At 42.0% G+C, this 25,411-nt stretch overlaps 1 protein-coding gene across 1 annotated transcript; it reads right to left on the bottom strand.

The window, feature by feature from the left end:
* Positions 1 to 602: 602 nt before the first annotated feature.
* On the bottom strand, positions 603 to 24,670 carry LOC148014353 (uncharacterized). The gene is made up of 4 exons (XM_087666824.1): positions 23,281 to 24,670; positions 1,483 to 1,764; positions 1,240 to 1,403; positions 603 to 1,163 (listed from the first exon to the last, which is right to left on the bottom strand). The coding sequence occupies exons 1-4, from the start codon at positions 24,409 to 24,411 to the stop codon at positions 827 to 829; spliced, it is 1,914 nt and encodes a 637-aa protein (XP_087522950.1). The 5' UTR covers positions 24,412 to 24,670; the 3' UTR covers positions 603 to 826.
* Between the last annotated feature and the right edge of the window lie 741 nt (positions 24,671 to 25,411).

Genomic DNA, 25,411 nt, shown 5'->3' with positions numbered 1-25,411 from the left:
TGATGCAAAATTTATTGCATTTACTGCCATCAATGAGTATATGCTCATCAAACATGAAGCACAAGAACATCCACACCAAGAAAGGACAAGCGTGCATAAGAGATACTTGAGATCTGTGAGTATAACCACCAGACCCAACTCTGTAGAGGCAGCTATGATTAGAAAATGGCTCCAAAATATCAAGCACATTGAATTACTGAAGAGTAAATGACATAAGTAAACTAGTAAAAGCTCCTATAAGGACACATCCTCTTGCTCTAATCGTCTTCTTTGAAACAAAGCACCTGAAAGTGACAGAGCACTCAAATTGGTTTTAACTTCTCATCTTTTGCTGATGCCAGTTTATGAAGAACAAGTCACTTCAGAATCTAGTGAAACTCAAGTAATGGTCAATTGTTTTTAGCTAATTCCATCGATCTGCAGATACAAGTATGTGAGCTTGGAACTCGTGATGCTGCTGGACATTACAAAGTGTGTCGTCAACAAAATTTGTGTCTGGTCTGAACAATGCCAATGGAGATCATCTAGAAACTGGACAAAGATGATGGTCATAAGCAAGGCACAGAAAAGTATATCCACTGGTTTTGATGTTTCAAACCATAGAGTAAAATACAGACACTGCAAATTTGAACATTCCTTTTACAAAAGTTCCAGCTAAAAGGCCAGCTGCTGAACCCTGTCAAGATCAACTATATATTACATGTTTGATGTACAAAAACCATTGGATAATCCACGAGGCTGGAGGACCACCATTTCTTCATGATGTGCTATTTTCTTTACACCACCCAGTCCCCTTTTTAAAAATAAGTATCAAGTTGATATATAGTCATTGACTCAAAATTCGACACATAGAGCAGCCTAGACAGTATTCTTTCCCATTGGGTGCATGTGCAACTTGCAAAGGACAAAATTGAGGACCCTTGCATACTTGAGGGACAAAATTTGGATTTCCATCAGGTCTAGTCAAGTGGCAGTTAGAGCAGAAATGTGTGTGCCCAAAGCAAAAGAAAGTGGCCATTGAGCAACAATATCTGCACTTGAATTCCAAATACCGGTTACCATGGCCTTTTTCGCAAGTCCTTTGTTCTCCAACACTGGCACTGCAGCCTCCACATATTAGCTCCTGAGGGTTGTGTAAGTTTCTGACTTCATTGTTTTGCAACCTATAAGAGTTATAGCTTCAGTTAAGGCTTTTGACCGGTCAGTAAAGAGAACAAAATACTTATGCTACACATTTACCCTTCATCTCCACCACAATCACGGTTTCCACCAAAGTAAGGTTCATGGCACTTGCAACATATGTAATAGAGATACTTCCGCAAAGCATATGCTTCAAGCTTTTCAGGTTCCATAGGGGCCTTCATCTTCTCCATCCTCAGTCTCTTTACCGCTCTCTCACTTACCTAATTTCATGGGAAATTTTGCAGTACTAGAAGAATTTATTCTCAATTAGGATTCTTGAATGCAGTGACAGAGACATACCAGTTTCATTAATTCCAATGGTTTCTGCATATCATGCACAAGGCTGTCATGCTCCATGCACTTAGAGCACTGTGGACAATTCAAGTAACCAAACGAGATTGCTGGACCAGGAAAACCCTCCTTTAGCTTCTTTTTAGCACATTCAAAATGAACAATATGTCCGCACTTGAGCTGGATTGATGGAGCACTCCGCAGAGACTCCACCATACAAATGGAGCACCAATCATCTGCAGCTGGAAGAGCATGTTCCTTGTGATACAGGACCATTTCACGGCAGCCATCCTGAAGAAAGGTCAGAAGATAAGTTGCAGTCTAGATGTAAACACTTAAAACCTAAGCCACACAGAAGGGAAGCCCATTATTACAGCACCCTGCAGATCAACAGTAAAACACTCAGCTCATAACCTGCACCATGCTCTATGAACACGGGACTGCACTCGAACTGTGCAATGTGTGGGCAAAGCTCCCTCACAGGCTAGCATACAACACATTACCCACGAACAAATGTCCTTGAATCCTCCAATCATAATTTCAAAACAGTACAACATTACCTGTCAATCCTTAAATATACATAAAGTTTCATCATGTATGCATTATGATCATGGCACCAAGCATGTGAACGCCTTTCATAATTACAATATTAGAGTCATTCTCAAAAGCCTCCCTCCCTCGTGGTTCAGTTTTTGGGAAGAATGAGAAACATAATTGTATGCACAATGGTGTTGAACAATATAATGATACTGTTCTAAAATGTGTTTCGATGTGCGAACTTTTGACAAACTCAATCTCGCTTGGATAGACATTAGCACTCCCCCATAATGCTCCTGTTACTCCTTTCTCTTAATGTCATGGAGATTCTATGCGCCCATAATTCATTATAACGGAACTCTAAAATGAAGTAAATGAAATTATGTCCTTGAAAGAAGAGGACTCAATTCAATTGGAGGTAGAGCTGACTATCAGAGGATCAAACTGAAACCAGCCTTCCTTCTCGGATAGGGTAGTAAAACATGATCAAGAACTTAATAATAGAAATTAATAAGAGAGCATAAACTGAAATGCACACTTTACCTTAACAATCTTGGACATTGGACACCCTATTGGCCCCAAAAATAGCACCCCTTATAGTATTTCTTTAACTTGAATTTCTAATGGATTGAGTACAAGTTGAGATTTCACAATCTCCTTTGCTAATCCAAGAGCACCATGTTGTACAAACGATCAAGAAGCAATTTGAATCAATTGGCCCTTGATTTTTCACCCAAGACTTGCACAAATTCGACTCACAACTAGCCAAATGATGCCCCAATTCACAAATGGATGGAGTTGGCATCTGATCCTTCACAAATCCTTGAATTTCAGATGCTGATTTCAATGCACTTGACCGATGGCACAAGTCCCAAGGTGACTATTAAACCCTAATTTGTGCAAAAATTTAGGGTTTACAGCAGAATTCTCACTGCTGTCTACCAAATTTGTCTAAGATCTGCTTCAAATGGCTGAGAATTGTTGAGATCTTTAGAGAATAAGTTGAAGAACATGAGAGATTTTTGGAGAGAGAAGTTTCTGATTTCCACGCGAGAAATGTCTCAAATCTGATTGGTGCTTGTACCAGCTTGCATTAAATGCAGTCACCTGATGTCAAGTGCCTCATAAATGCAATCGCCAGCCTCAAATGATGATTCTCTCCTGTCACCTACCTCCTAAAGGCCACTAGCTGCTGTCGCTTGCAGCAAATGGTGGTTTTCCTACCCAAAAACTGACCAGCAACTGCTCCTTCCTCTCTCTTGTAATCTAAATGCGCTCAATGGCTCTCTCTTAGCCCCAAACAGCCTTCTCCCCCATTCCATGGGTATTTTTGCCAAGTGGCAACCTTCTAATCCCATTTTCCAAGAATTTCCATTTGCAACCTTGGGTGGTCCCCAGTCTCACCTAACCCTTAAACTCGCATTAACTAATCAATTAATGCTAGTCCCTAGTGTCACCACTAACACTTGATGGCCAACCAACTATCCTAAGGTCAAAATTAGCACCAACTAACAACCGAAGCCCAATTGGCATAACTTGTCACGATTTTTGCCTTTGACATTCACCGACTTCTCGAGGTCCTTGGCTTGCTACCATGAAATTACAGCCATGTGCATCACATGTGCCTTAAAACCTTGCATATTTGATTATTAAATTAAGATTAAATCATCTCAAAATTTCATGGAATAGAGTCAAAACTAACACCAATTGACAACCAAAGCTCAACTGGTATAGCTTATCACAACTTTCGCCTTTGACACTCACTATGAAACCATCCTTGCTCCTTGGATAGAATGGTAAATAACCTGATTAAGCACTAATTACAACAAGCACAAAATTCATGTAAACTGAAAATGCACACTTTACCACTTTAATCTTAAATATTGAACATCCTATTGGCCCCAAAACCGGCGCCCCTTACAATATTTATTTATCTTATATTACAAAATGAATGGAGTACAACTAAGATCCTTTGACCTCCTCCGCTAATCCAAGTGTCTCTTGCTGTCAAGACTGACTAGCAAGCCTTCAAACCAACTTGCCCCTTGGTTTGCTTCAAGATTACCGTTCACTCGGCTCCTTGAAGACAAATCCAACCCCAAATTTAATATTCGTTGTGCTGGTCTCTTGAATCTCCCTAAAATTTCTCAATTTCAATTGTCGAAATTCAAGTCCTAGGCTCTCAATTCTAAGCATAAATCCTAATGTGGCTATCAAATCCTAATTTTTACTGTAAATCAAAGTTTACAATAGAGCTTGACTAAAATCTCTTGCTCTAATGGCTCAAAATACTAGAAAACGCTGAGATAACTTTAGAGATGGCTGGGGGATGAGAGAGAATGCTATAGAGAGAATTTTCAGAGATTCATCGCAAGAAAGACTAAAAAACTATTGTTGCCCTACTCAAATAGCCATGAAAGCTGTCACCTATAGCTTAGAACCACCAGAAAGACTGTTGCCCCCTCATATGCTATCACCTATACCAAAAGGACCTTATGCTGCTATCACCTACCCCTAGATGTCTCCAAATTGTTGTCACTTACTGTAGGACTGGTCCATGGTGGTTACAAATCACATCAACAACATCTCCTTGCGCTCTAACAACCTCCTTCTCTCTCACAATGGCTGAAATAGACTCCACCAACTATGCTAGAAATCCATTGGATGTATCCATAACTCCTGTTTCTCAATTGTTCTAATTTCAGAACCATAGTAGAGCATAAACTCAACATAAACAATGGCTGAAACTGTCAATGGTATTCACTAACATGCTATCGCCCATGGAACAAGCTGTAAACCACTAAGCATAATCTGGTCATGAACTGATCTGAAAACTGGTCACTAATAGCTGCAAATGTAATCCCAAACTGATCACAAACTGAGTGCAAAAACTGATCAGAAACTAATACAAAATTGATCCAAAAGTGGCCATAATCTAATCTCTAATGATCAAAAACTAAGCTGAAATTGATCAAAAATTGATCCCCAAACTAATGTAAAAATGCATATCAAACGGATACAAATGTATAGTTTCAATGTCCAAGTGAAACTCATACTCATCTACATACATCTCACTGTGACTAGTACATTAAGTAGTGACCTCATAGCCAAATATACCATCATACATAGTGCCTTGGATATATATTGAGTACACTTGAGATCCACTACATACTAGAGATGTCCATAACTCGAGTGGAAGTGCTACCTTCCCCTTGAGTATCAAGCATTGCTCTAGAGCCCTACTCTATCGAACCTGATTGAGCCAAACAAAAGTTGGCTCTAACTGGAAGGCATCTAAGTAAAGTTGCAACAATTGAGGATGGTCTACCAAGTCATCCTCTTCCATCCATTTAGCATCCATTGGTGAATAGTTATGAAACTTCACCAAATATCTCTAAGAAACTTGACCGCTAACATTTCTTTCCTTATGTACCAAATTCTGCTCATATACTAATATCTCATCCAACTCCTCAACTTCATGCTTAAATTCAATAGATACATCCTTTGGCACCTCATCATGAAAAGGCCTCAACAGACTGATATGAAAGGCATTATGTATCCGCCAATGTGGAGGTAAGCCGATATGCAACATCGCTGATCTTCTCCAACACTTGAAGGGGCCCATAGTATCTCATACTTAACTTCAGATACAATCTCTCTTTTTCTTTTTATCTTTTTAACCCTTGTCTTTTCAAAACACGGCAATACATAATCGCCCTCTGCAAACTGCAAAGCAAGTGTATGGTGATGAATTGCCTTCTTTTAATTTTTCTATGACCTCTGAAGTGCATACTTTATCTTTGCATAGACTCCATCTAAGTGTTCCACATAACAATCAGCCTCAAAGACTTATCCTTAGTGTGTAAAGTAGGTGGATACCTTCTTGCCACCCTCAACCACTTCAAATGGGACTTTGTCAGTGAAACTATGCACTATGTTATTGTATGTAAACTCAGCCAATGGCAAATACTGCTCCCACTATGTCTTATAGTTAAATTGTCAGAGTGCAGCGATGCGGAAGCGTAGGACAAAGACTGAGAGAGAGTGAACACAGAGAGAAGAGAGAGAGAGAGAGAGAGAGAGAGAGAGAGAGAAAAGGAGACTGTAAACGCAAAAAATCTGCGGTGTAGTATGCTGTATAAGAGTGCAGAAATACACAAGGGGGCAAAGGAAATATCTGTGTATGTCTCCGACTTGATGACCTCAATCTCCATCAGCTTGAGCACAATCTGTCTCAGCCAACAGATCTCAAGATCAGAATCTGAATAATGAATATTGAAGTGTGCCACAAAACCGGCTATAAATAGCCGAAAAATAGGAAATAATTGCAACAGGTCGGCTGCATTAAATGCAACCGACTGCAATAAATACTATCCGACTGCAGCAACCTGTCCAACTGCAGGTGCTGACGTGGCACCTGTTGACATGGCACTGATGTCCGCACTGTCCAGGAAATGACTGGCTAACACTCCCTCTCAGATCCTGGACAAGTGAAAAGACTGAGGGATCTGGAATGCTGCCGAAGAAGAGCCTGGTGAAGCGCCTTCGTGACAGATCTGCAAGATTATCCTCGGTCTTGCAATACTCCACATCAATGGTCCCATCCAGAAGCTTCTTCCAAATGAAGTGATACTGGATCTCAATGTGCTTCGTCCGGGCATGGAATACTGGATTCCGTACCAAGGCAATGCAACTCTCATTGTCGCACCGCAGAAGAGTAGAACGAGTTTGGGAGCAGCCAAGCTCCTCCAACAATCTCTGAAGCCACACAACCTCACATATGGTGGAAGACGCAGCCTAATACTCTGCCTTAGTAGAAGAAAGGGCTACCGTGGGCTGCTTCTTGCTACTCCAAGAGATAACACCTGTACCCAAGGTAAAACAATAGCCTGTAGTAGACCGTCGGTGGTCCACATCTCCAGCCCAATCCAAGTCACTCCAACCTACAAGAACCAGATCAGAAGCATCTGTACCTGCGGGATAAGAAATCCCTAAGTCAGAGGTCCCCCTCAAATACCGAAGAATCCTTAGAGCAGCCTGTCAATGCACATGTTTGGATTCCATCGTGAACCCTGCCAAAAGACCCACAGCAAAGCAAAGATCAACACGAGTGTTGAGAAGCCAAATCAAGGATCCAATCAACTGACGATAGCGTGAAGCATCCATCACAGAAGAATCTAAGTGTGAAGTGGCCTTCCAATTCGGATCCATAGAAGTAGTAATGGGCTGACAAGTCTCCATCTCAAAAGTCACCAAGAGCTCCTGAATGTACCTCTGCTGAGAGATGAGAATCCCCCTCTGAGACTGATAAATCTTGTGACCCAAGAAGAAATGAAGAAGCCCCAAATCCGTCATCTCGAATGCCTGATGTAAAGCTGTCTTAGACTCTCAAACTTTCTGTGCATGATCCCCTGTCAAAATCAAATCATCAACATATAACACGAACAGCACACGACCAACCTCAGAAGTGTGCACATAAAGCTGCGGATCGGTCTTGGAGCGCCAATATCCCAACTTCGACTGAAGAAACGAGTCAATCTTCTCGTTCCATGCACGCGGAGCCTGCTTAAGGCCATACAAGGCCTTTTTCAACCTGTAAACTTTCCCATCCGAGGATCCAAAGCCAGGAGGCTGCTCAACATAGATCTCCTCCTGCAAGTCACCATTCAAAAAGGCCGACTTCACATCCAACTGATAAACAGGCCATCTCCTATGGCCAGCCAAGGCAAGAATAGCTCGAATAGTCGCCATACGAGCAATGGGGGCAAAAGTATCATGGAAATCAATGCCTTGGCACTAAGCAAAACCTTTAGCAACAAGGCGAGCCTTGAACTTGTCCAAAAAACCATCGCTAAGGTACTTAGTCTTGAAGACCCACTTGACACCAATCACCTTCTTGTGAGAGGGACGAGACACAAGAAACCAAGTGCCATTCCTCTCAATACTCTCCAACTCGGCTTTCATGGCCTTCCGCCAATGATGAGACTGCAAAGCCTCCTTCATTGAAGTTGGCTCTCGATCCTGCATAACACGGGTCAGTAAACAATAGTTGGAGCAAACAAGCTCCGAAGAATGTGCATGATTTCTCCGTGACCTCCGCAGTCCATCCTGCGGTTTCCACTTCTCAAGGACCCCCTCGATCCCTAAATCTCGGAGGGTGTCACGGGCCCAACGAGGAGGAGATCGAACCTCTCCCCGTCGCTCTTCATCTGCTGAAGACTCAAGGACAACCACCGGCGAAAGCTCCTCGGGTGTGGCCGGTGGAAGAGAAGACTCTGAATCCGAAGAAGAATCTCCATCAAGAGGCTCTGGCTCCAAAGAAACTGTCTCGGGAGCCCAACTCTTACCTGGATCTCCAAGGACGGGATGCTCCTCACCCCCCTCTGTGGCCGGTACTTCCACGAACCGCACATCTCGACTTGTGTAAACATCCCGCTTAATAGAATCAAACAAACGATAACCTTGGGATTAGGAGCTATAGCCAACAAAAACCTGTCGTCGGGAAGCCGCCTCGAACTTATCACGCTACGTCTTCAGAATGTGCACATAAGCGTCACACCCAAAGATCCTGAAATAAGAGACATCAGGCTTTCCCGAAGCAAGCCTCAAAAGGTGTCATCCTGTCAACGGGCGAAGTGGGAGATCAATTAAGGATGTGAACTACGGTAGCCACTGCCTCGGCCCACAAAACCTGAGGTGTCTTGCGGTGCTCCATCATGGTGCGTGCCATCTCAATCACACTTCGGTTCTTCCGCTCCAAAATGCCATTCTCCTGGGGAGTGAAGGTGTTAGCAAACTCCTGGTGAATGCCCTTATCTACACAAAAACGAGCAAACTCATTAGACATAAATTCACCTCCCTTATCTGAACACAAGGCCTTCAGTTGCTGGCCAAAACGGTTCTCCTAAAAAAGAAGCCAATTCTTGAAATGAGAGAAAGCCTCCAACTTCAAAGTCAAGAAATAGGCCCAAGTTGTCCTGCTGTAGTCATCTATGATCAACATGAAGTACAAGCTCCCCTTCAGGGACTCGGTCCTCATCGGGCCACAAAGATCTGTAGATACAAGCTCCATGGGTGAAGTAGACCGCCTAGAAGCTTTGTTGGGAATCGCATCCCGATGCAGTTTCCCACGGATGCAGAAGACACATGCTGCCACTGTGTCCGGCAAGCCTCGGACAAATTATCCTCGCAATGCCTTCCGAAGGTACTCGTAGTTCAGGTGGCCAAACCGAGCATCCATAGTTCGGACTGTGTCTGAGAAGTAAGAGTTGAAGAAGACTTCAATTTGTAGACTCCATTTTCATCATACCCTGCAAAGAGAACTTTCCTCGATCCACGATTAAGGACTCGAACAGTATCACTGTCAAACTTCATCAAGAGGCCAAGAGCACAAATCTTATGAACCGAAAGTAAATGATACCCCAAACCTGGCACATGCAACACCTCAGAGTTGTGGGTACCACCACGTCCATCTGAAATAAGCTGCATCTCACCCTGCGCAGCATTAGACACAGAAGAGTTGTCTCCAATGAGAATCTACCCACGCGAAGGTTGCAAATGGGCAACACCTACGGAAGGAGTCATGTGCCGTGAGGCACCACTGTCCACAATCCACTCTCGAGCCTGGGGAGCTGTCATCGCAGCATCAGAAGTTGTCGGTGTAGAGTCCTCAATGACTCCTAAGTGTAGAAAAGCAACTGATGAGGGTACAACCACCGCTCCAGAGTCCTTCGTGTCCATCTTGGTATCCTTCTTGTCTTTATTGGGGCAATCCTTCTTTCTGTGACCGGTCTTACCCAAATATGGCAAGTTGATTCCTTCTCCTTATCCTTCTTGGATTTGTTGTCCTCCTTTTTCTTCTTTTGGTCCTTCCCCTTCTTCTGAGAGGCTTAACCAACCAATGCCTCCGATTTGGAAGCATTCTATCCCTTCAATTATTCCTCCTGGTCCAAGACCATAGAAACCAACTCTTTCCACCGAAGATTCGACTCTCCCTGAAGCAATAAGAGCGGAATAAAAAGTACTGAATCGTGGCGGCAACTGGGATAGTAAAGTGATCGCCATGTCTTCAGAGAAAATAGGCTTCCCCGCATTTTGAACCTGCATCTGAAAATGCCAAAGCTTGTTGATGTGTTCTCGAAGCAAAGAAGACTTATTCACGGACAAAGTTCGCATCTGCACCTCCAAAAAAACCCTCTTCATCAAGCTCATCCGGTTGTACATCTGGTCGAGCTCCAGCCATATCTCACGAGCCACCGCCAAGTGCTCGATGTGAGCTATCACGGCTGTGGTGCAAGACAGAAACAGAAAAGATCGAATCCTGGCATTCAGTTTGTCTCAATGAGACTGGGCCTTGGTCAACTCCACACGAGCATTGGAAGAGAGTTTGGACTATTTCCTCACCGAGGGCTTGTTAATCTCCTCCATCACCAGTTCCGCCAAATCATAAGACTCTAAAATGGCCAACATCATCACTCGCCAGATGCGGTAATTGTCACCATCAAGCTTTTGATCCGTTGGAAGAGCCGGTAGGACAGGCACCTTCCTGTCCGTGATCGCCTGGAACTCCAAATCAGTCTCTGTAGACATATTAACCTACAATACCTGCACAAACGCAAAAGCAACCTCCTCTGATTGTGAAAACGCAGCCTTCTAGGACTGATTCCTCTGCTGCCCAAACCTTCTTCACCCGCTGGAGGCGATGAAAATGTAAAATCTGCAATGGAAGGCCTTAAACGCAGCCTTCCTCCCCTTCGAACAACAATAACCTGTAGCAAATTCACCGATTAGACTCCTTTCCCGCACACCCATGCTCACTTCAACCTTGATCCGATATGAAGCCCTCCCACTCGCCCTCGAAACCTAGAATCGCAGCCTTGTGTCGCGATGAAATCTCCTCTTCAGATAGGTTCAGCCCTCAGTCAGTCCATCTTCACCGCTCTAATGCCATGTCAGTACAGCGATGTGGAAGCGTAAGACAAAGACTGAGAGAGAGTGAACACAGAGAGAAGAGAAAGAGAGAGAAAGGGAGACAGTGTAAACGCAAAAAATTTGAGGGTGAAGTATGCTGTATAAGAGTGCAGAAATACACAAGGGGACAGAGGAAATATCTGCGTATGTCTCTGACTTGATGACCTCGGTCTCTATCAGCCTGATCACAGTCTGTCTCAACCAACAGATCTCAAGATCAAAATCTGAATAATGAATACTGAAGTGTGCCACAAAACCGGCTATAAATAGCCGAAAAATAGGAAATAATTGCAACAAGTTGATTGCATTGAATGCACCCGACTGCAGTAAATATTGTCCAACGGCAGCAACCTGTCTGACTGCAGCTGCTAACGTGGCACCTACTGACGTGGCACTGATGTCCGCACTGTCCAGGAAATGACTGGCTAACACAAATATATAGCACCTCAAAAGATCCAACACTATGGAATTAGCCTCTTCGGACTAACCATCTATTTGTAGATGAAAAGATGATAAGAATTTCAATGTAATATCCATATTCTTAAACAACTCCTTCAAGATAAATTGGTCACCCAAGGATCTCAATCACTAACAATTAACTCTACCATACCAAGATACTTAAAGAGATGCTATAAAAATAATCGTACCATATGATCAATCTTTATCTTCTTCCTCACTGGAATAAAATTACATATTTACTAAACTTGTAGATGATAGTCCATATCCCATCATTCCCTGTAAGTGTCCTAGGAAGCTCAAAAATAAAATCCATAGCAATGCTTTCCAAGGCCTGTCTGAAATAGGCAAGGGCTACTGGAACAAACCCGACATCTTTTGCATATCATGCTTTACCTTCTTACATATGATGCATATCTTGACAAACTGCTCTACATTATGCCTCAAAGCTAGCCAATAAAAGAAATGCTCCACTGCCTTGACTATGGCATCAATACCTCTATGTCCTGCATGCGGAGCATGACTTTTTGTGACCATTCGAGGCCTCAACTACTTTGTGATACAATCATCCATGCATCATCAGAAATCCATCTCTAAGCACAAAGTGCTCATACATCTAGCCATTGCAAAGCTAATCATAAACATTAGCAAAGTCCAAATCAGCAACATACTGCCCGTTCATGGCATCCAACTCGATGTAATAAACCATGCTCACAACTGAAATTTGTGGCTTACATGACAATGCATCAACCACAACATTCTTTTTACCATCAATGTGTACAATCTAAAATTAAAACATTGAGAGAAAATTTGCCCATCTCATATGCTTCTCTGACAACTTTGTCTACATTAAAAACTACCTCAATGTCTTATGGTCTACTTGCATTGTAAAATCAGCCCTAACAAATAGTGTTTCCATGTAGACAATGCATGAATTACAACCAAGAGCTCTTTTTTATGAATCTGCAAATTCCTCTCTGGACTGTAACAAAGACGGCTCTCACAAGCCACAACTCAACCATCCTACATTAAATAGCCCCAATGTTGTTTCCGCATGCATCACACTAAACCACAAATGACTTTCTTAGATCAAGCAACACAAAGCACAAGATCTAGAATCATCTCTTCCTTTAACTTTTTAAATGCTAAAATTCAATTATTGTCTATCTAAATGGCATATTTTCTTTTACAAGGCATTCAATGGAGATGCAATTTCAACAAATCCACGTACATACTTCATGTAGTAAAAACATAAACCCAAGAAACTGTGGATCTCATGTACATTCTTCAAAGATGGCCATGATCATACTACTTCAACTTTTGCAAGGTGACCCATAGAAACAGGGAACGCCCGTTCCGGGCCTTAGGAACGGATTAACGCGTTCCGGCATGTGTCTACCAGCGAAACGCCCATGGAACGTTCCTGCCCGTTCCCAGCCCCGTTCCTGCCCGTTCCGCACCGTTCCGGGCCGTTCCAGCAGCCGTTCCCTGTTTGGAACGGCCGTTCCCTGGAACTGCAGCAAGTGTGGACAGACGACTGGAGGCGACTGCTCTTCCACCATGCAACACCATGTTTGGAACTGCAACAAGCGTGGACAGACGACTGGAGGCGACTGCTGTGCGATACGTAACAGGCAACAGCTGCACGCGACGGGGCGACTGCACGTCGACTGCACGGCGGGCACGCGACGGGGCGACTGCATGGCGGGCACGCGACGGGGCGACTGCACGGCGGGCATGGTGACTAGTGCGTAACGGCGAAAGGCGGGCGTCATAGCGCACGATTGACGGGTCCGTTGACCCGTAGATTTTTTCAAAAATTCAATCTTTTTTTTGAAATCTCCACCCATTGACGGGGTTTCACACGCATGAGCACAAGATCTCTTATCTGTTCAAAATCGGCTCAAAAATTTGGGGCTTTTCTCGAATCTGGGGATCTCAACACAGAATTGGACAATTTGACTCAGAAATTGCAAAGTCGGTGCACATCTACCCGGGAATTTTAGGGCTTTTCACATTTTATTGAAATCCTTTCAATTTCACTGAAATTGGTGCACGTAGGACTTGGAAAATTTGGGGATTTGTCCAGATTTGGTGCGAGCAAGTTGCAACAGTGATATCATGCCACCCTTCTTACTTCCACCATGCAATCTTCCAACTAACTTAATCTATGAGCTCTCTCTCTCTCTCTCTCTCTCTATATATATATATATATATATATATATGTATATATATATATATATATAATATATATATATATATATATATATATATATGTATATATATATATATATATAATATATATATATATATATATATATATATATGTATATATATATGCCGTTCCCTCCGTTCCCGTTCCCTAACTTTAGGCGTTCCCCCCGTTCCGGGGGGTCCCGTTCCCGTTCCCGTTCCCCGTTCCTGGTAACTATGGCAAGGTCCATAAGAACACCACACTATAAGGCTCTCAACAAAACTACAATTCAGAATAGGTTTCCCATTGCAAGAATTGATGATATCTTAGATAGATTGGATGGATCCAAAGTCTTCAACGGGATTGACTTGAAGAGTGGCTACCATCACATAAGGATTGACTTGAAGAGTGGCTACTATCACATAAGGATTGCTCCTCTCAAGATATTCATAAAATAGCATTCATGTCAACTTTTGGTTTGTATGAGTTTCTTGTGCTACCATTTGGTCTCGCCAATGCTCTTGCAACTTTTAATAGAATGATGGAAAGAATCTTTAGAGCATATCAAAAGTTTATAGGTACTTTCTTTGATGATGTTTTGGTTTATTCAAAATATGAAGAAGAGCATAAGCAACACTTCAAAATAATGTTTCAAGAACTCCACAAACACAAACTTTATGTGAATGGCAAAAGAGTGAATTTTTCCTACAAGAGATTCACTACTTGGGCCATATTGTATTCAAAGGTGACATTCGAATGGATTGAGAAAAAGTCAAGGCTATTGTAGAATGGCCAGAATTGACTAGTGTTCATGAAGTTCAAAGTTTCTTGGGATTATGCTCTTATTACAAGATATTTATTAAATGGTTTGCATTGGTTGCTAGACCATTGCATGATTTAACCAAGAAAGCAGTGGCATTCTAGTGGACCAAACTAGAGAATGAAGTTTTTAAAGCTCCAAAGTTCTATATCAGAAAAGGATCTGATTTGATCATACCTAATTTGTCAAAAACTTTCTTTGTTGAATGTCATGCTTCACAAGGCCGCATTGGTGCAGTCTTAAATCAAGAAAGACATACAGTTTCCTATGCAAGCAAAAGGTTGCAAAATGCAGAAAAAAATGCCACTGCCTATGAAAAGGAATTAATGGGTATCATTCAAGCTTTAAAATATTGGAGACACTATCTTTTAGGTGGCAAATTTCTCATTAAGATGGACCATGACAGTTTGAGACATTTTCTCAACCAACCAATGATTTCCGAAAAGCATATTCAATAGGCCAATTATTTAGCTCAATTTAACTTTCAAATACTGGATATTCCTGGGAAGCAAAATAAGATAGCTAATGTCCTGTCAAAAAGACCTCAGATTCATACACTGTCCATAATTCATCATATAGATTTCACTAGTATGAGAGACATGTTGTTAGCAGATATGTCCGTTCATGGCTAAGTCTGTGCGTGTCAATGGGCTAGGACACCAAGATATTATCCTAATTATTTAGACATTTTTCTTGGCATTTTATGATGGTCATTTAAGCATTTATTACTGGCCGATCAACATTAAATGCTGATCGACCTTACATGATTTATGGCATTATTTTTGTCTATTTATTCAGCCCTCTCCTCCACATTCATTATCAAAGATCATTCATTCTCCTAATTGGTTCTAGTGGAGGGAGAGGAGCAGGTGCTAGTGCCTTCACAGCTGGTGACTCACATTGGTTCTATAATATCTCATATCTTGGTATATGGATTCCATTTCTTGAGTATCTCTTTGCTTATGAGTTTATTGTGCAGTGTTCTTTTCTTTTGCAGTGTTTCTCTTTCTCTTTCCTTCGTCTCTTGTGTTCAGCAATTTTCCACGCTTCCATCACTGCATCCACTTCTGACATGGTATTAGAGCATAGGATCATTGTTCCTGTTGCTGTTCTACACTGTTTCAGGTCTGTGTTTTAACTTTTTGTCTACTAATTGGACCTGTTCTGACTGCTACAACTGATTTACAGCCTAGACGACCATCTTCTAATCATTTTTTACCCGTCTTCTCAGCATTTTGTAGACTGCCATTTTCGTTTTAAGCTTTTTTGGCTTGTTTCAAGGCTAGGGACCTGTTACTGACCTTTCCAAATGTGTCTACTACTTGCATTTTACTGATCAGAACTTGCATTTTGGCTATTTGCTCCTATGCAAGACTGGGCAACAGTATTTTCAGGCTGATTCTGGTTATTTTTTGTCTATCTTCTCACTGTGTGGTGCACTGCTCAACTTTAGAGAGGGTTCATGTTAATCCAATTGTCGTGTTCTCATCAATACACTCTAATTACTGTTAATCTTTTCTCTATTTGCTTTTTTCACTTGGAACTCGTGCAATCCTTGTGAGTCTATAATTTTGGCATACTTTTCTCCTTGAAGATCTCTTACATTTCTTCATCTTCTCTATATCTCCCTCCTCATGGCTCCTTTGGCATCTCCTCCTACAGTCAACATGCAAATATTCTTTACTCATCTACTAGTGTTATGTTGGAGTCTTGCTAAGTTCAACTTTAGGTTTCTGTGAGGATGCTATCTCTTGGTACTTCAGATGTTCCAATTTCAAAGAGGGGTGCCATACCGTGGAAGAAGAAGAAGTCTCAGTGCCATTATTGTGGCAAGGGACACCTCCAGAAAGACTACAAAACATTAGCAATTTTACAACAGGAGCAAGCGCAGACGACGACGACAAGTGACAACTCTCTTGGCGAGTCTTTCCCATGGCTATAGGGGCCTCCATTCCAGGCTACTAGTACAAGTGATGGGATCATCCCTCACAGCTCTCCAGTGCCAAAGAGAGTGTAAGAGGGTGGTGAGATGGGGTAGGTGAACCTCATCTATACAAGTATACAGGTGCACGGGTTCCAAAGAGAGACATTTCTAAAGCACTGACCAAAGTTTGGCAGGTTCAAATCCTGGAGCTCGGATTGACATCCGGATTCATGATGAGCTGGTTATTTGACAGAGAGCAAGCTTGACTCTTAGTCTTGAGCTCACATGAGGAGACACTTTGGTGGTCGAGCCAAAGGCAAGGAATCCATGGTCACATATGTTTAGAGGCATTGTTGACAAGACGGTCTTGTATGCTACTACGAGACATTGTTGACAGATATTGAGAGCTGCTATGATTCTTTTCTATTTTCAAGTGTTGATATGATCAACATCGACCTTAAGTTCTCTCCGAGGCACCTTAGTGGTGGCTTGCGCACCCACTACTTGAGTATCCATGGTTCTACTATGGTGGTCCTTGTTATTTGTACTATAATGGGAGATTATCATTATATATTATATTGTATCAAATCGCCCATGATCTAAGAGAGTGTGTTAGCAAATATGTCAGTTCATGGCTGAGTCTGTGCATGTTAGTGGCCTAGGGCATCAAAATATTATCCTAATTATTTAGGCATTTTTCTTGGCATTTTATAAAGGTCATTTTAGCGTTTATTGCTAGCCAACCTAACATGATTTATGGCATTATTTTTGCCTATTTATTCAAGCATCTCCTCCACATTCATTATCAATGATCATTCATTCACATGACTTGTTCTGGTGGAGGGAGAGGAGTAGATGCTAGTGCCTTCACAACCGATGACTCACATTGGTTCTGTATTGTCTCATATCTTGGTATATGGATTCCATTTCCCAAGTATCTCTTTTGTAACAAACCTTTTGTATATTAATTATTGCCAAGACATATTGGCTCAATAATTCCTAATTAATTAATTTGATGCTCATGTACTTTGAAAGGCAATTTGTATTATTTAAGTGTTTCAAAATATGATTAAATGTTCATCTTTCTATTTAAGAGTGGCCAGCCAAAACACCCTATAATTATACTTGAGTCGTCGTTGACAAGATGCCCAAGAGAAATTAAAAGTTGTAGTCGAGCAATCAAATTGGCTAAAAAGCTAAGATAACTAAGACTTGTATACTCAAATAGTCACATTGATTAGAAGCCTATATAATAAGTACTCTCAGAAGTGAAATCTAATGCTCATGATCGAATAAACAAACCATGAACCAGTGAACCTATATAATGAAGATCTCCAAAGGCTAAGCAACTCTTAAAATTTAGGAGATTACTATTTTGAAAGTTGCTCAAATGGAAATTCTACTCGCGTCAAAGGCTCCAAAATTTCGCAAAAAAACAATTTTGTCTTCAACAACTATCTCAAATTCTTAGCCATTTGAGGATTTTTAGAATAGAAGGTTTGGAAGTTTTTTTCTCTAGAAAAGAGACATATGATATCTAGAAGAGGACGTGTCATTTGAAGAGACAAGTGTTCCTACACTTATCATTTTCAGTAAACACTTGTAACCTCTACTTTTCACTTTTGAGCACCCAAGCCCCACACTTACATATATTGAAGATCTCTCTCTTCATTTGAAACAAGGTCTCATGCTAAAATTTCCGCCATATGCCTTATACTCTCCTATCTATCTCTCATCCAAGAAACACTTTCTACTTAGCTTGATCTAATCCAAGCACTAAAAAAGAAAATCAACTTACTGCCCGAAGTTTGCAGAAATTAGGGCTTCAAAACCCTAATTTTCAGAATTGCACCAAATCAACCCTTTTATATATGGTTCAAGCACTTGTGCGCCCGTGGTTTTGTTTCAATAAATTCCTGAAAAAGGAGACGTTGGTTCCCCTCTCAACATGGTCTCTCTCTCTCTCTCTCTCTCTCTCTCTCTCTCTCTCTCTCTCTCTCTCATGGTGAAAATTGATCAAGTTAGTTAAGTTCAAAGTATTGTCATTCTCACATTCTTTCCCACACTTACAATTTGCTTCTAAGTTCCTTGTGCACTGTTCATTTCTTTTGCATTGTTTTCTCTTTCTCTTTCCTTTGTCTTTTATGTTCAACAATTTATTATAGCAATTTTAAGTTCAAAGTATTGTCATTCTCACATTCTTTCCCACACTTATAATTTGCTTCCAAGTTCCTTGTGCAGTGTTCATTTCTTTTGCATTGTTTTCTCTCTCTTTCCTTTGTCTCTTATATTCAACAGTTTATTATAGCAAATTTCCACGCTTCCATCACTGCATCTACTTCTAATACATGTATGTTTCTAATGAAGATTTTGTAAACTCTTATATTATCAAAGATGGATTTCTTTGGATAGAGAGCGAGTCATGCATTACTAAAGATTTCAAGTCTAAAGTAATGGAAGAATGTCACACGACTATTTACATGGCTCATTGTGGAATTTTGGCCATAACCAAGGCACTTAAAATGTATTTCTTTTGGCCAAGTCTTCCAATGCGACATTGAACAATTTATCAAAGAATCTCTTGTATGCCTCAAGTGAAATCTTGTGGCCAAACATCTTATGTTGATACAAAGACGCAAGCTTTTTCCACACTTCCACCGCAGTCTTAAACCTGCGAACATGCACAATGACAAAATCTTGCAAACTCGTAAAGAGAAAATAACGGGCTAGATTCTCCTTATGACGAGGAATAGAATCAAAAACAATAGCCCAAAGATCAAAGATTTCAAGTATGCACTCCACCTTACACCGCCACAACAAATAGTTCAAACCATCGAGTTTGTCTTCTTTGGGTAATGAAGATAAGACAAGCACCTCTACCAAGGGTATCAAAGACCGCGTCTTCACTTTGGACAAAGCCTTCTATGATAGATTAATAAAAGGGGGATGAGTGTGAACGAGGAACTCCTCTCACTAACTTTAATCACAATAATCGCGTCTCCGCTCAGAAGAGTGTCTGAAAAGAAGCTCCTCTGAGTCATCAAAGCTCATGAACTTGTAAGACATCTTTGATCCTACAATCACCCAAAAAGTTGCGTTTTGATGGAGACAACACGAGAGACAAAAGACTATCGACCACACAGACTGTAGATGTGTGGTGTATCAGGAAAAAGTTGTTGCATGCCAACAGAAGGGGGCCGCCTACACCAAGAAGTTATCACCTATGCAAAAAAGCTGCCGTCTAAGCCAAAAAGTTACCGCTTGCAAAACGCAAATTTGTGTTTGCTGCAAAACGCAAAAAATTAGAGCCACTTAATGTCTTAACAAGGTCGCCTAGCCTTGAATGATGTCCCTTGGTCTCCGAAAGGGTCGACTAGGCATCGGACCACCTGTACAAGCAGTAGATGCAGCAAACGCACGCTACGAATCTATGTTTAATAAATCTAGGCTGCTTCTCCGCGATGAAAGCCTGCATTCTGCAAGAAATCTCTAGGTTGTGTCCTCACTTAGGCAATGATACCATGTGAGAGTGCAACGGAAGAGAAACATGAACACAGAGAGAAGTAGAGAGAGAGAGAGACAGAGAAGAAAGAGGAAGCAGTAGATGAAGGAAAATCTTCAACGAGAGAGTGAGAGAGAGAGAGATTAGAACATGCACATTAGGCCATGGAGATGGGTGAACATGTGGTGGGAGTGTGACGCAAGGAAGAAGAAAAAACTAAAAAAAATGTCAACTTTTTGTCAACAAGCCTGAAACAGATATTCCAAACAAGGAATGGGAGGGGGAACAGCAAGGAATGGTAGGGCACAGCCTTGGGAACGACAGGGCTCATTCCTTGGTTGTTTCACCTCCTCGGAGGGTTTGGAATGTGTTAGGTCATTCCAAGAGACTGAAATGGCTGCTCTTTGTTTCTATGAATACAATTCTAATGAAATGTGGTACCAAATGGTCAACACTCCAAAGTGGGAGTGCTTGGGTATGTAGCCTATGCAAATAGTATCCCAAAAGTGCTTAGTTTGGAGGATAAGCCTCCACCATCAATGCACAGTCGCAACTTGTGTGTGCAAAAGCAAAGGATCTATACGGAAATAATGTGCTTATGTCTAAAGATCCCCCCAATGTGGTGTGTGGTTAAACGGGTGAAATGATCAATGGTAATGTGAGTGATGGTGTGAATGAAAGTATAGAAGCAGCAAAAAAGAAGGATAGGGATGGTGGGATTGAAAATTGTGGTGGGGTTGAAAAGGATGGTATATACTCAATGTCTCCATCTCCAATAGGGTAGCCGATTCTAGTTGGAAGCTTCGTCGATCTTACAAGATCTTCAAATTTATGTATAGAATCTAAAGAAAGAAAATTTGTATTACCTTCTACTTGTTGCTAGGCTTGATACATGAGGATCGAGTTGTATTCGGCCCATGAAGTCTCCTATAAAAACAACACTATCTATGATAGTCACATGATTCTTCTTCTATGTCCGAATCTTTGGGAGTTAGTTGGAAGTGTCACTCTTGTTTGGTTCTCAACATAGATTGTTCAAGAGATTGAAGTGCTCTTGATGTATTGAAAGCCATCTTTCTTTTAGAGTTTTTCCTTGCCTTCGATATCAAGCTTTCATATCAAGGCTTAGGTTTCTTCAAAGAGTACCTAGCTCTAATACCATGTAAAGAAATACTCTAGTGCAAAAAAATACAAGTGTATAGCAAGACACAAAGTAATAAAGAATAGAACCCAAAGCTGAAGAGTAACTTAGAGAAAGAATAAAGAATGATAAATACAATAAACACAATATACAAGATTGAATGCAAGACCTCGAATCTTTGTGTCTTAAGATGAACCAAGGCTGAGATGAACAAAGAATCTATCTAGATCAAGCCGATCAGAGGCAGTGGCAACAAGCTAGCTTGCAACAGAAGCAAAAATGTAGGTAGATAGCTCTAGAACAATGAAGCAATAGGTAGAAGATGATGAAGATCATGCAAATGGCTGTAGCAAATAGCAAATCCAACCTTTTGCTGCCCTTGGGGATGATGGCAATAACTACAGTTTGCATGGAGGGGCTGGAAAGATGTCATATGCAACAAACATAGCCTTCAAGACTGAGTGAACAGGTTGCTTGTAGTTGTGAAAGGGCTAGCACCACCACGAACTAAGGTATCCATCAATGAAGGGTTGTACACAGCAATGGAAGACTGGAGCCAACTAATGGAGAATCTATAAAACAAGGATGGAAAAACGTGGCTAGGCAGTGTCTTGTTTATAAATGTCGATCCTCCAAATGTTTGGGTATTGGCTTATGGCACATAGACACTCTGGTAATTGTCAATAAAGTTCGGTAATTTTGAGTATTGGGCTTTAAGGTTTTAAGTTTGTAATGCACCTTTTTAGCTTAGTAGAAAGTACAACTAACAAAGCCTAAATATATAGGCTGAAGTATCCACATATACCTTTGTCTCTTTTTTAAGAGTAAGAGGTGTAAAAGCTATTCACACCTAGACATGTTCTTTTACACACACTTATGTGTGTTCACACGAGAAGGTAGATGACTTTAATGGGTTTAATTTCCCCCTTCAATGTCAATGTCGCTTGCAATGGCATCATCGAGCACAAAATGCTTGGCAGGTCATTATACAACCAATGTCAAAGGCAAGGTATCCGACCAATCTTCAATTTATGAAGATAGCTAACATGAACCCAAAATTTAAGTAAAGAAATTTGGACAAATTTTGAAGAAAGATAAAGAGCCCCAATGACGTGTGAAATTTTGCAAAAATTTGTACTCATATGCAAAAACCTTCAAAAAAAATTAAGCCTGTAATGAGCTGCAGCTTCAAAATTAACTTTAATTAAGGAGTTAAAGCCCTAATCACAAGAATTTGGTAGGCAAATGGGCTAGAGATGATATATTGTGTGTTGAAGGTGGCGATATTTGGGCAACCATAGGCAAGCAATCTAAGCAACACAAACCAACAATATGGTAGTTGGCAAACAATTCGTCACAAGAATGTTATGGGAGGTAGAGTTGGAGAGCACAACAAGTGCAATAGGTGTCAAGCAAGCCAAGTATGACGCATTTTCTGCAAGTCAATAGGCTACTTGCTAATAGTTGATGTGGCGATATTTGGGCAACCGCAAGCAAGCAATCTGGGCAGCACGAACCAATAATATGATAGTCAGCAAGTAGATCATCACATGCATGCTGTAGGACGTATAGTTGGATGGTGCAACAAGTGTCACGCAAGCCAAGTGTGTGGCATTTTCTGCAAGTCATCCGGGTACTTGCCAATGATCCTCCTAGTCCTCTGGATTTGCAAAGGTATTGCCAATGATGGACAACTAACACAACATTAAACAAGACAAAGGTAGTGCATTGGTGGAGGTGGCAATGGCAACGTTGACCAATTAAGCATCCTATGATGCCATGATTAGGTGTGACACACACACGAAGTCCAACAAACTATGGCACATGGAACTCCATGGTGGGAAAAGGGGGGAAAGAGAGAGAGGTTGCATGTACACTAGGGTTCAAGTAATAAGATGGATGAATCATAATAAGATGCTTGATGAAAGTACAATTGATAAAGCTTGAATATAGGCTAAAGTGTCCACCTCCACCTTTGACCATTATTTGACACTAAGTGGTATAAAAGGTGTTCACACCTAGACATGAACTTTTACACATGCTAATGTGTGTACGTGCTTATCTAGAACCTAACATTGCCTTTCTAACGCAAATTATTCGAAAACTATTTTGTGGATATGTGCACCTATGCACATGCGTGTGTACGTATGCATATGCACTTGCACATGCCAGACTATGCCATGCTCTTGCATTCAGATAAAGCAGGATCAGAGTTTTAATATAAAACAAATGCACAATGTACTGAGGTGCCACCAGTTTTTACCTCTAAACATGGTAAGCATTTGCGTTCCCCTCTCAATCCACCACACCAATGTCCACATTCCAACTTGCGGGTGCATGCTGTGGTGAGCCGCCTTCTGCAATCCTTTGACTCGCAGACACTCAAAGCTAATCTCTGAACACTAACAAGCTCCCGCTTTTCGACACACCATGATGCATCCACACATTCTCTGTCTAAAGCCTTCCACAAATCCTTCACACTCAGAGAGCTGGCTTGTGTACTGAGCCACTCATTCCCAGGAATTGGTGCTTCACAATATAAACAATGCGTTGCATTTTTAAAATTGTCATACTCTTCACAGGTATAACCAAGGTGATACGGAACCTTGAGGCAAAGGCCGCAGAACACTGCTTTGCACAGGGCACAGCGGAAATAATTATTGTATTTGTGGAAAAGAGCTGCTCGTGACAAGGGCTTGCCAACATCATCCAGCTCTGTGAAAGGAACAGTGCGATCAAATTCTGGAACTCCTGATGGTGCTATACCATCAGGCATGTTTCCCACTACCTTCTCTATTCTCACATTGCACCCTGGACAGTGCACGTAGTCAGAAGATTTGAATAAATCTTTGCTGGCTTCTTCCTCCCAATTTCTCCAGGCCTCAGGTGCAAGCAATTGTATGTTGCGCATGGATAATGCTGATGCCTGTGCACATGAAGGGCAACAAAACGAGTCCATGGTCCCCTTTAAGGAGGAAAACGCTGTAAAATCTCGCCCACTACTGTCCTGCTGAGCTGTGATATCTTGTAAGAGCTGCAGTTCTACATAGTTCTGTAGACATGGAGCACAGCACAGACAGCTGCATGCCAGATCAGGCCCAAGCATCTGCAAAGGGAGGTCCGATTCACATACACCGCACGTAAAGGACGGCTCCAATTCGCTGCAGTCACCATGATGCCGTTTGCGGCTGGAGGAGAGCGGCGAGTTGTCGTGGCATGCTGCTAGCCAATGAAAGCCATCAGGCACAGGGTCTGCGTTGATGAAACCAGTGGCCCAATCTCCGTCTTCGTCCTCAAATTCGCCTTCGACGTGGTTGAGCAGGAAAGCGGCATGGCTTTCTGCGTTGCTCTGGCAATCACTGGGGCGACGCTCCAGGACACAGTTCGTCTCCATGAAGGAGGGGATGAAGATTGCGCAGAAGCGTGGATGTCAGGAAGAAGGCAGCCTCCGGCGGGCGGTCATTCGGGCTGTAGTCGTCTCTCTGGCAAATGCTGCGCTCTGAGGCGCTCTCTCTCTCTCTCTCTCCGTCCTCCGACGATAACAGCCATACGGAGACGCGTACGACGACCGTGACTGGAAGGTCTCTTTTTTCCCGCCCTCTCACGCCAGAGTCCAGACCAGACCGCCGTCCGCGCCACATAGACTCAGTGGTGACGCGGCGCCTTTGTCCTAGTCACATGAGCAACAAGTCCTAAACTCCAGAATGTCTCTCGGGTCCCCTCGGCCTTGCCATGGAATCCTCGTGGTTACAAAGGAGAAGGCACCCTTGGAGCCCTCGAGGGGAGGGGAGGGGAGGGGAGGGCAGTGCGGCCCGCGGGCAAGGTGAATGGCAGGATGGGGCCCACCTTGTCCTTTTCAACTTTTACCTATATGAGAAAAGGGACTCTTTTCCCTTGTTTTTGCACTTCAATGTTCAATGTCATGAGCTTCTTCCAGGCTTCTTCTTATCACAAGCTAGGTGCACCCCATGCTAGCAACCCCTACACCCAACTCCACTTGATGTTGTCATGATTCACAATGTGGGAATAATGTTGCAACTTTGTTTAAAACGTATTGTGCTTGTCATAGATACAAAGAAGGCAAGAGACCAAGGGCTTGGGAGGGGAGGGGGATCAGCACAATAGATAACAAGATGGGCAAACTTCATCTAAAAAACCTTCAATGATGGAAGATGGAAGAGTGTAGCAAGGCTTGGGTGTGTCATATATACATAGAGGGGAAACATGCATATATATGACTAATGGGCACCCAGTGGAGGTGACACTTCAAGGTCCCCTTAGATTTAGTTACTAGTTTTCTCAAGGGGCTTACCAACTTTGAGACTAGATTCCAATGGTGACTTTGTTCAATGGGGAAAAGGAGGTGAGGATTGAGAAGGGAAGTCACTGCAATG

Source organism: Lygodium microphyllum, chromosome 25 (assembly GCF_053477565.2).
Source record: "Lygodium microphyllum isolate KBCC chromosome 25, Lygodium_microphyllum_v1.1.10, whole genome shotgun sequence".
Lineage (NCBI taxonomy): Eukaryota > Viridiplantae > Streptophyta > Polypodiopsida > Schizaeales > Lygodiaceae > Lygodium > Lygodium microphyllum.
Note: the sequence above shows the minus strand (reverse complement) of the source record. Positions and strands in the feature narration are given on the sequence as shown.

Bases quoted from the DNA above. Each gene is read 5' to 3' on its own strand.
- LOC148014353 (XM_087666824.1), bottom strand. From the start codon at position 24,411: ATGGAGACGAACTGTGTCCTGGAGCGTCGCCCCAGTGATTGCCAGAGC. The intron at 1,404-1,482 runs GTATGTCTCTGT...CCATGAAATTAG, and splicing joins CATTGGAATTAATGAAACTG to GTAAGTGAGAGAGCGGTAAA. The intron at 1,164-1,239 runs GTAAATGTGTAG...TAACTCTTATAG, and splicing joins GATTGTGGTGGAGATGAAGG to GTTGCAAAACAATGAAGTCA.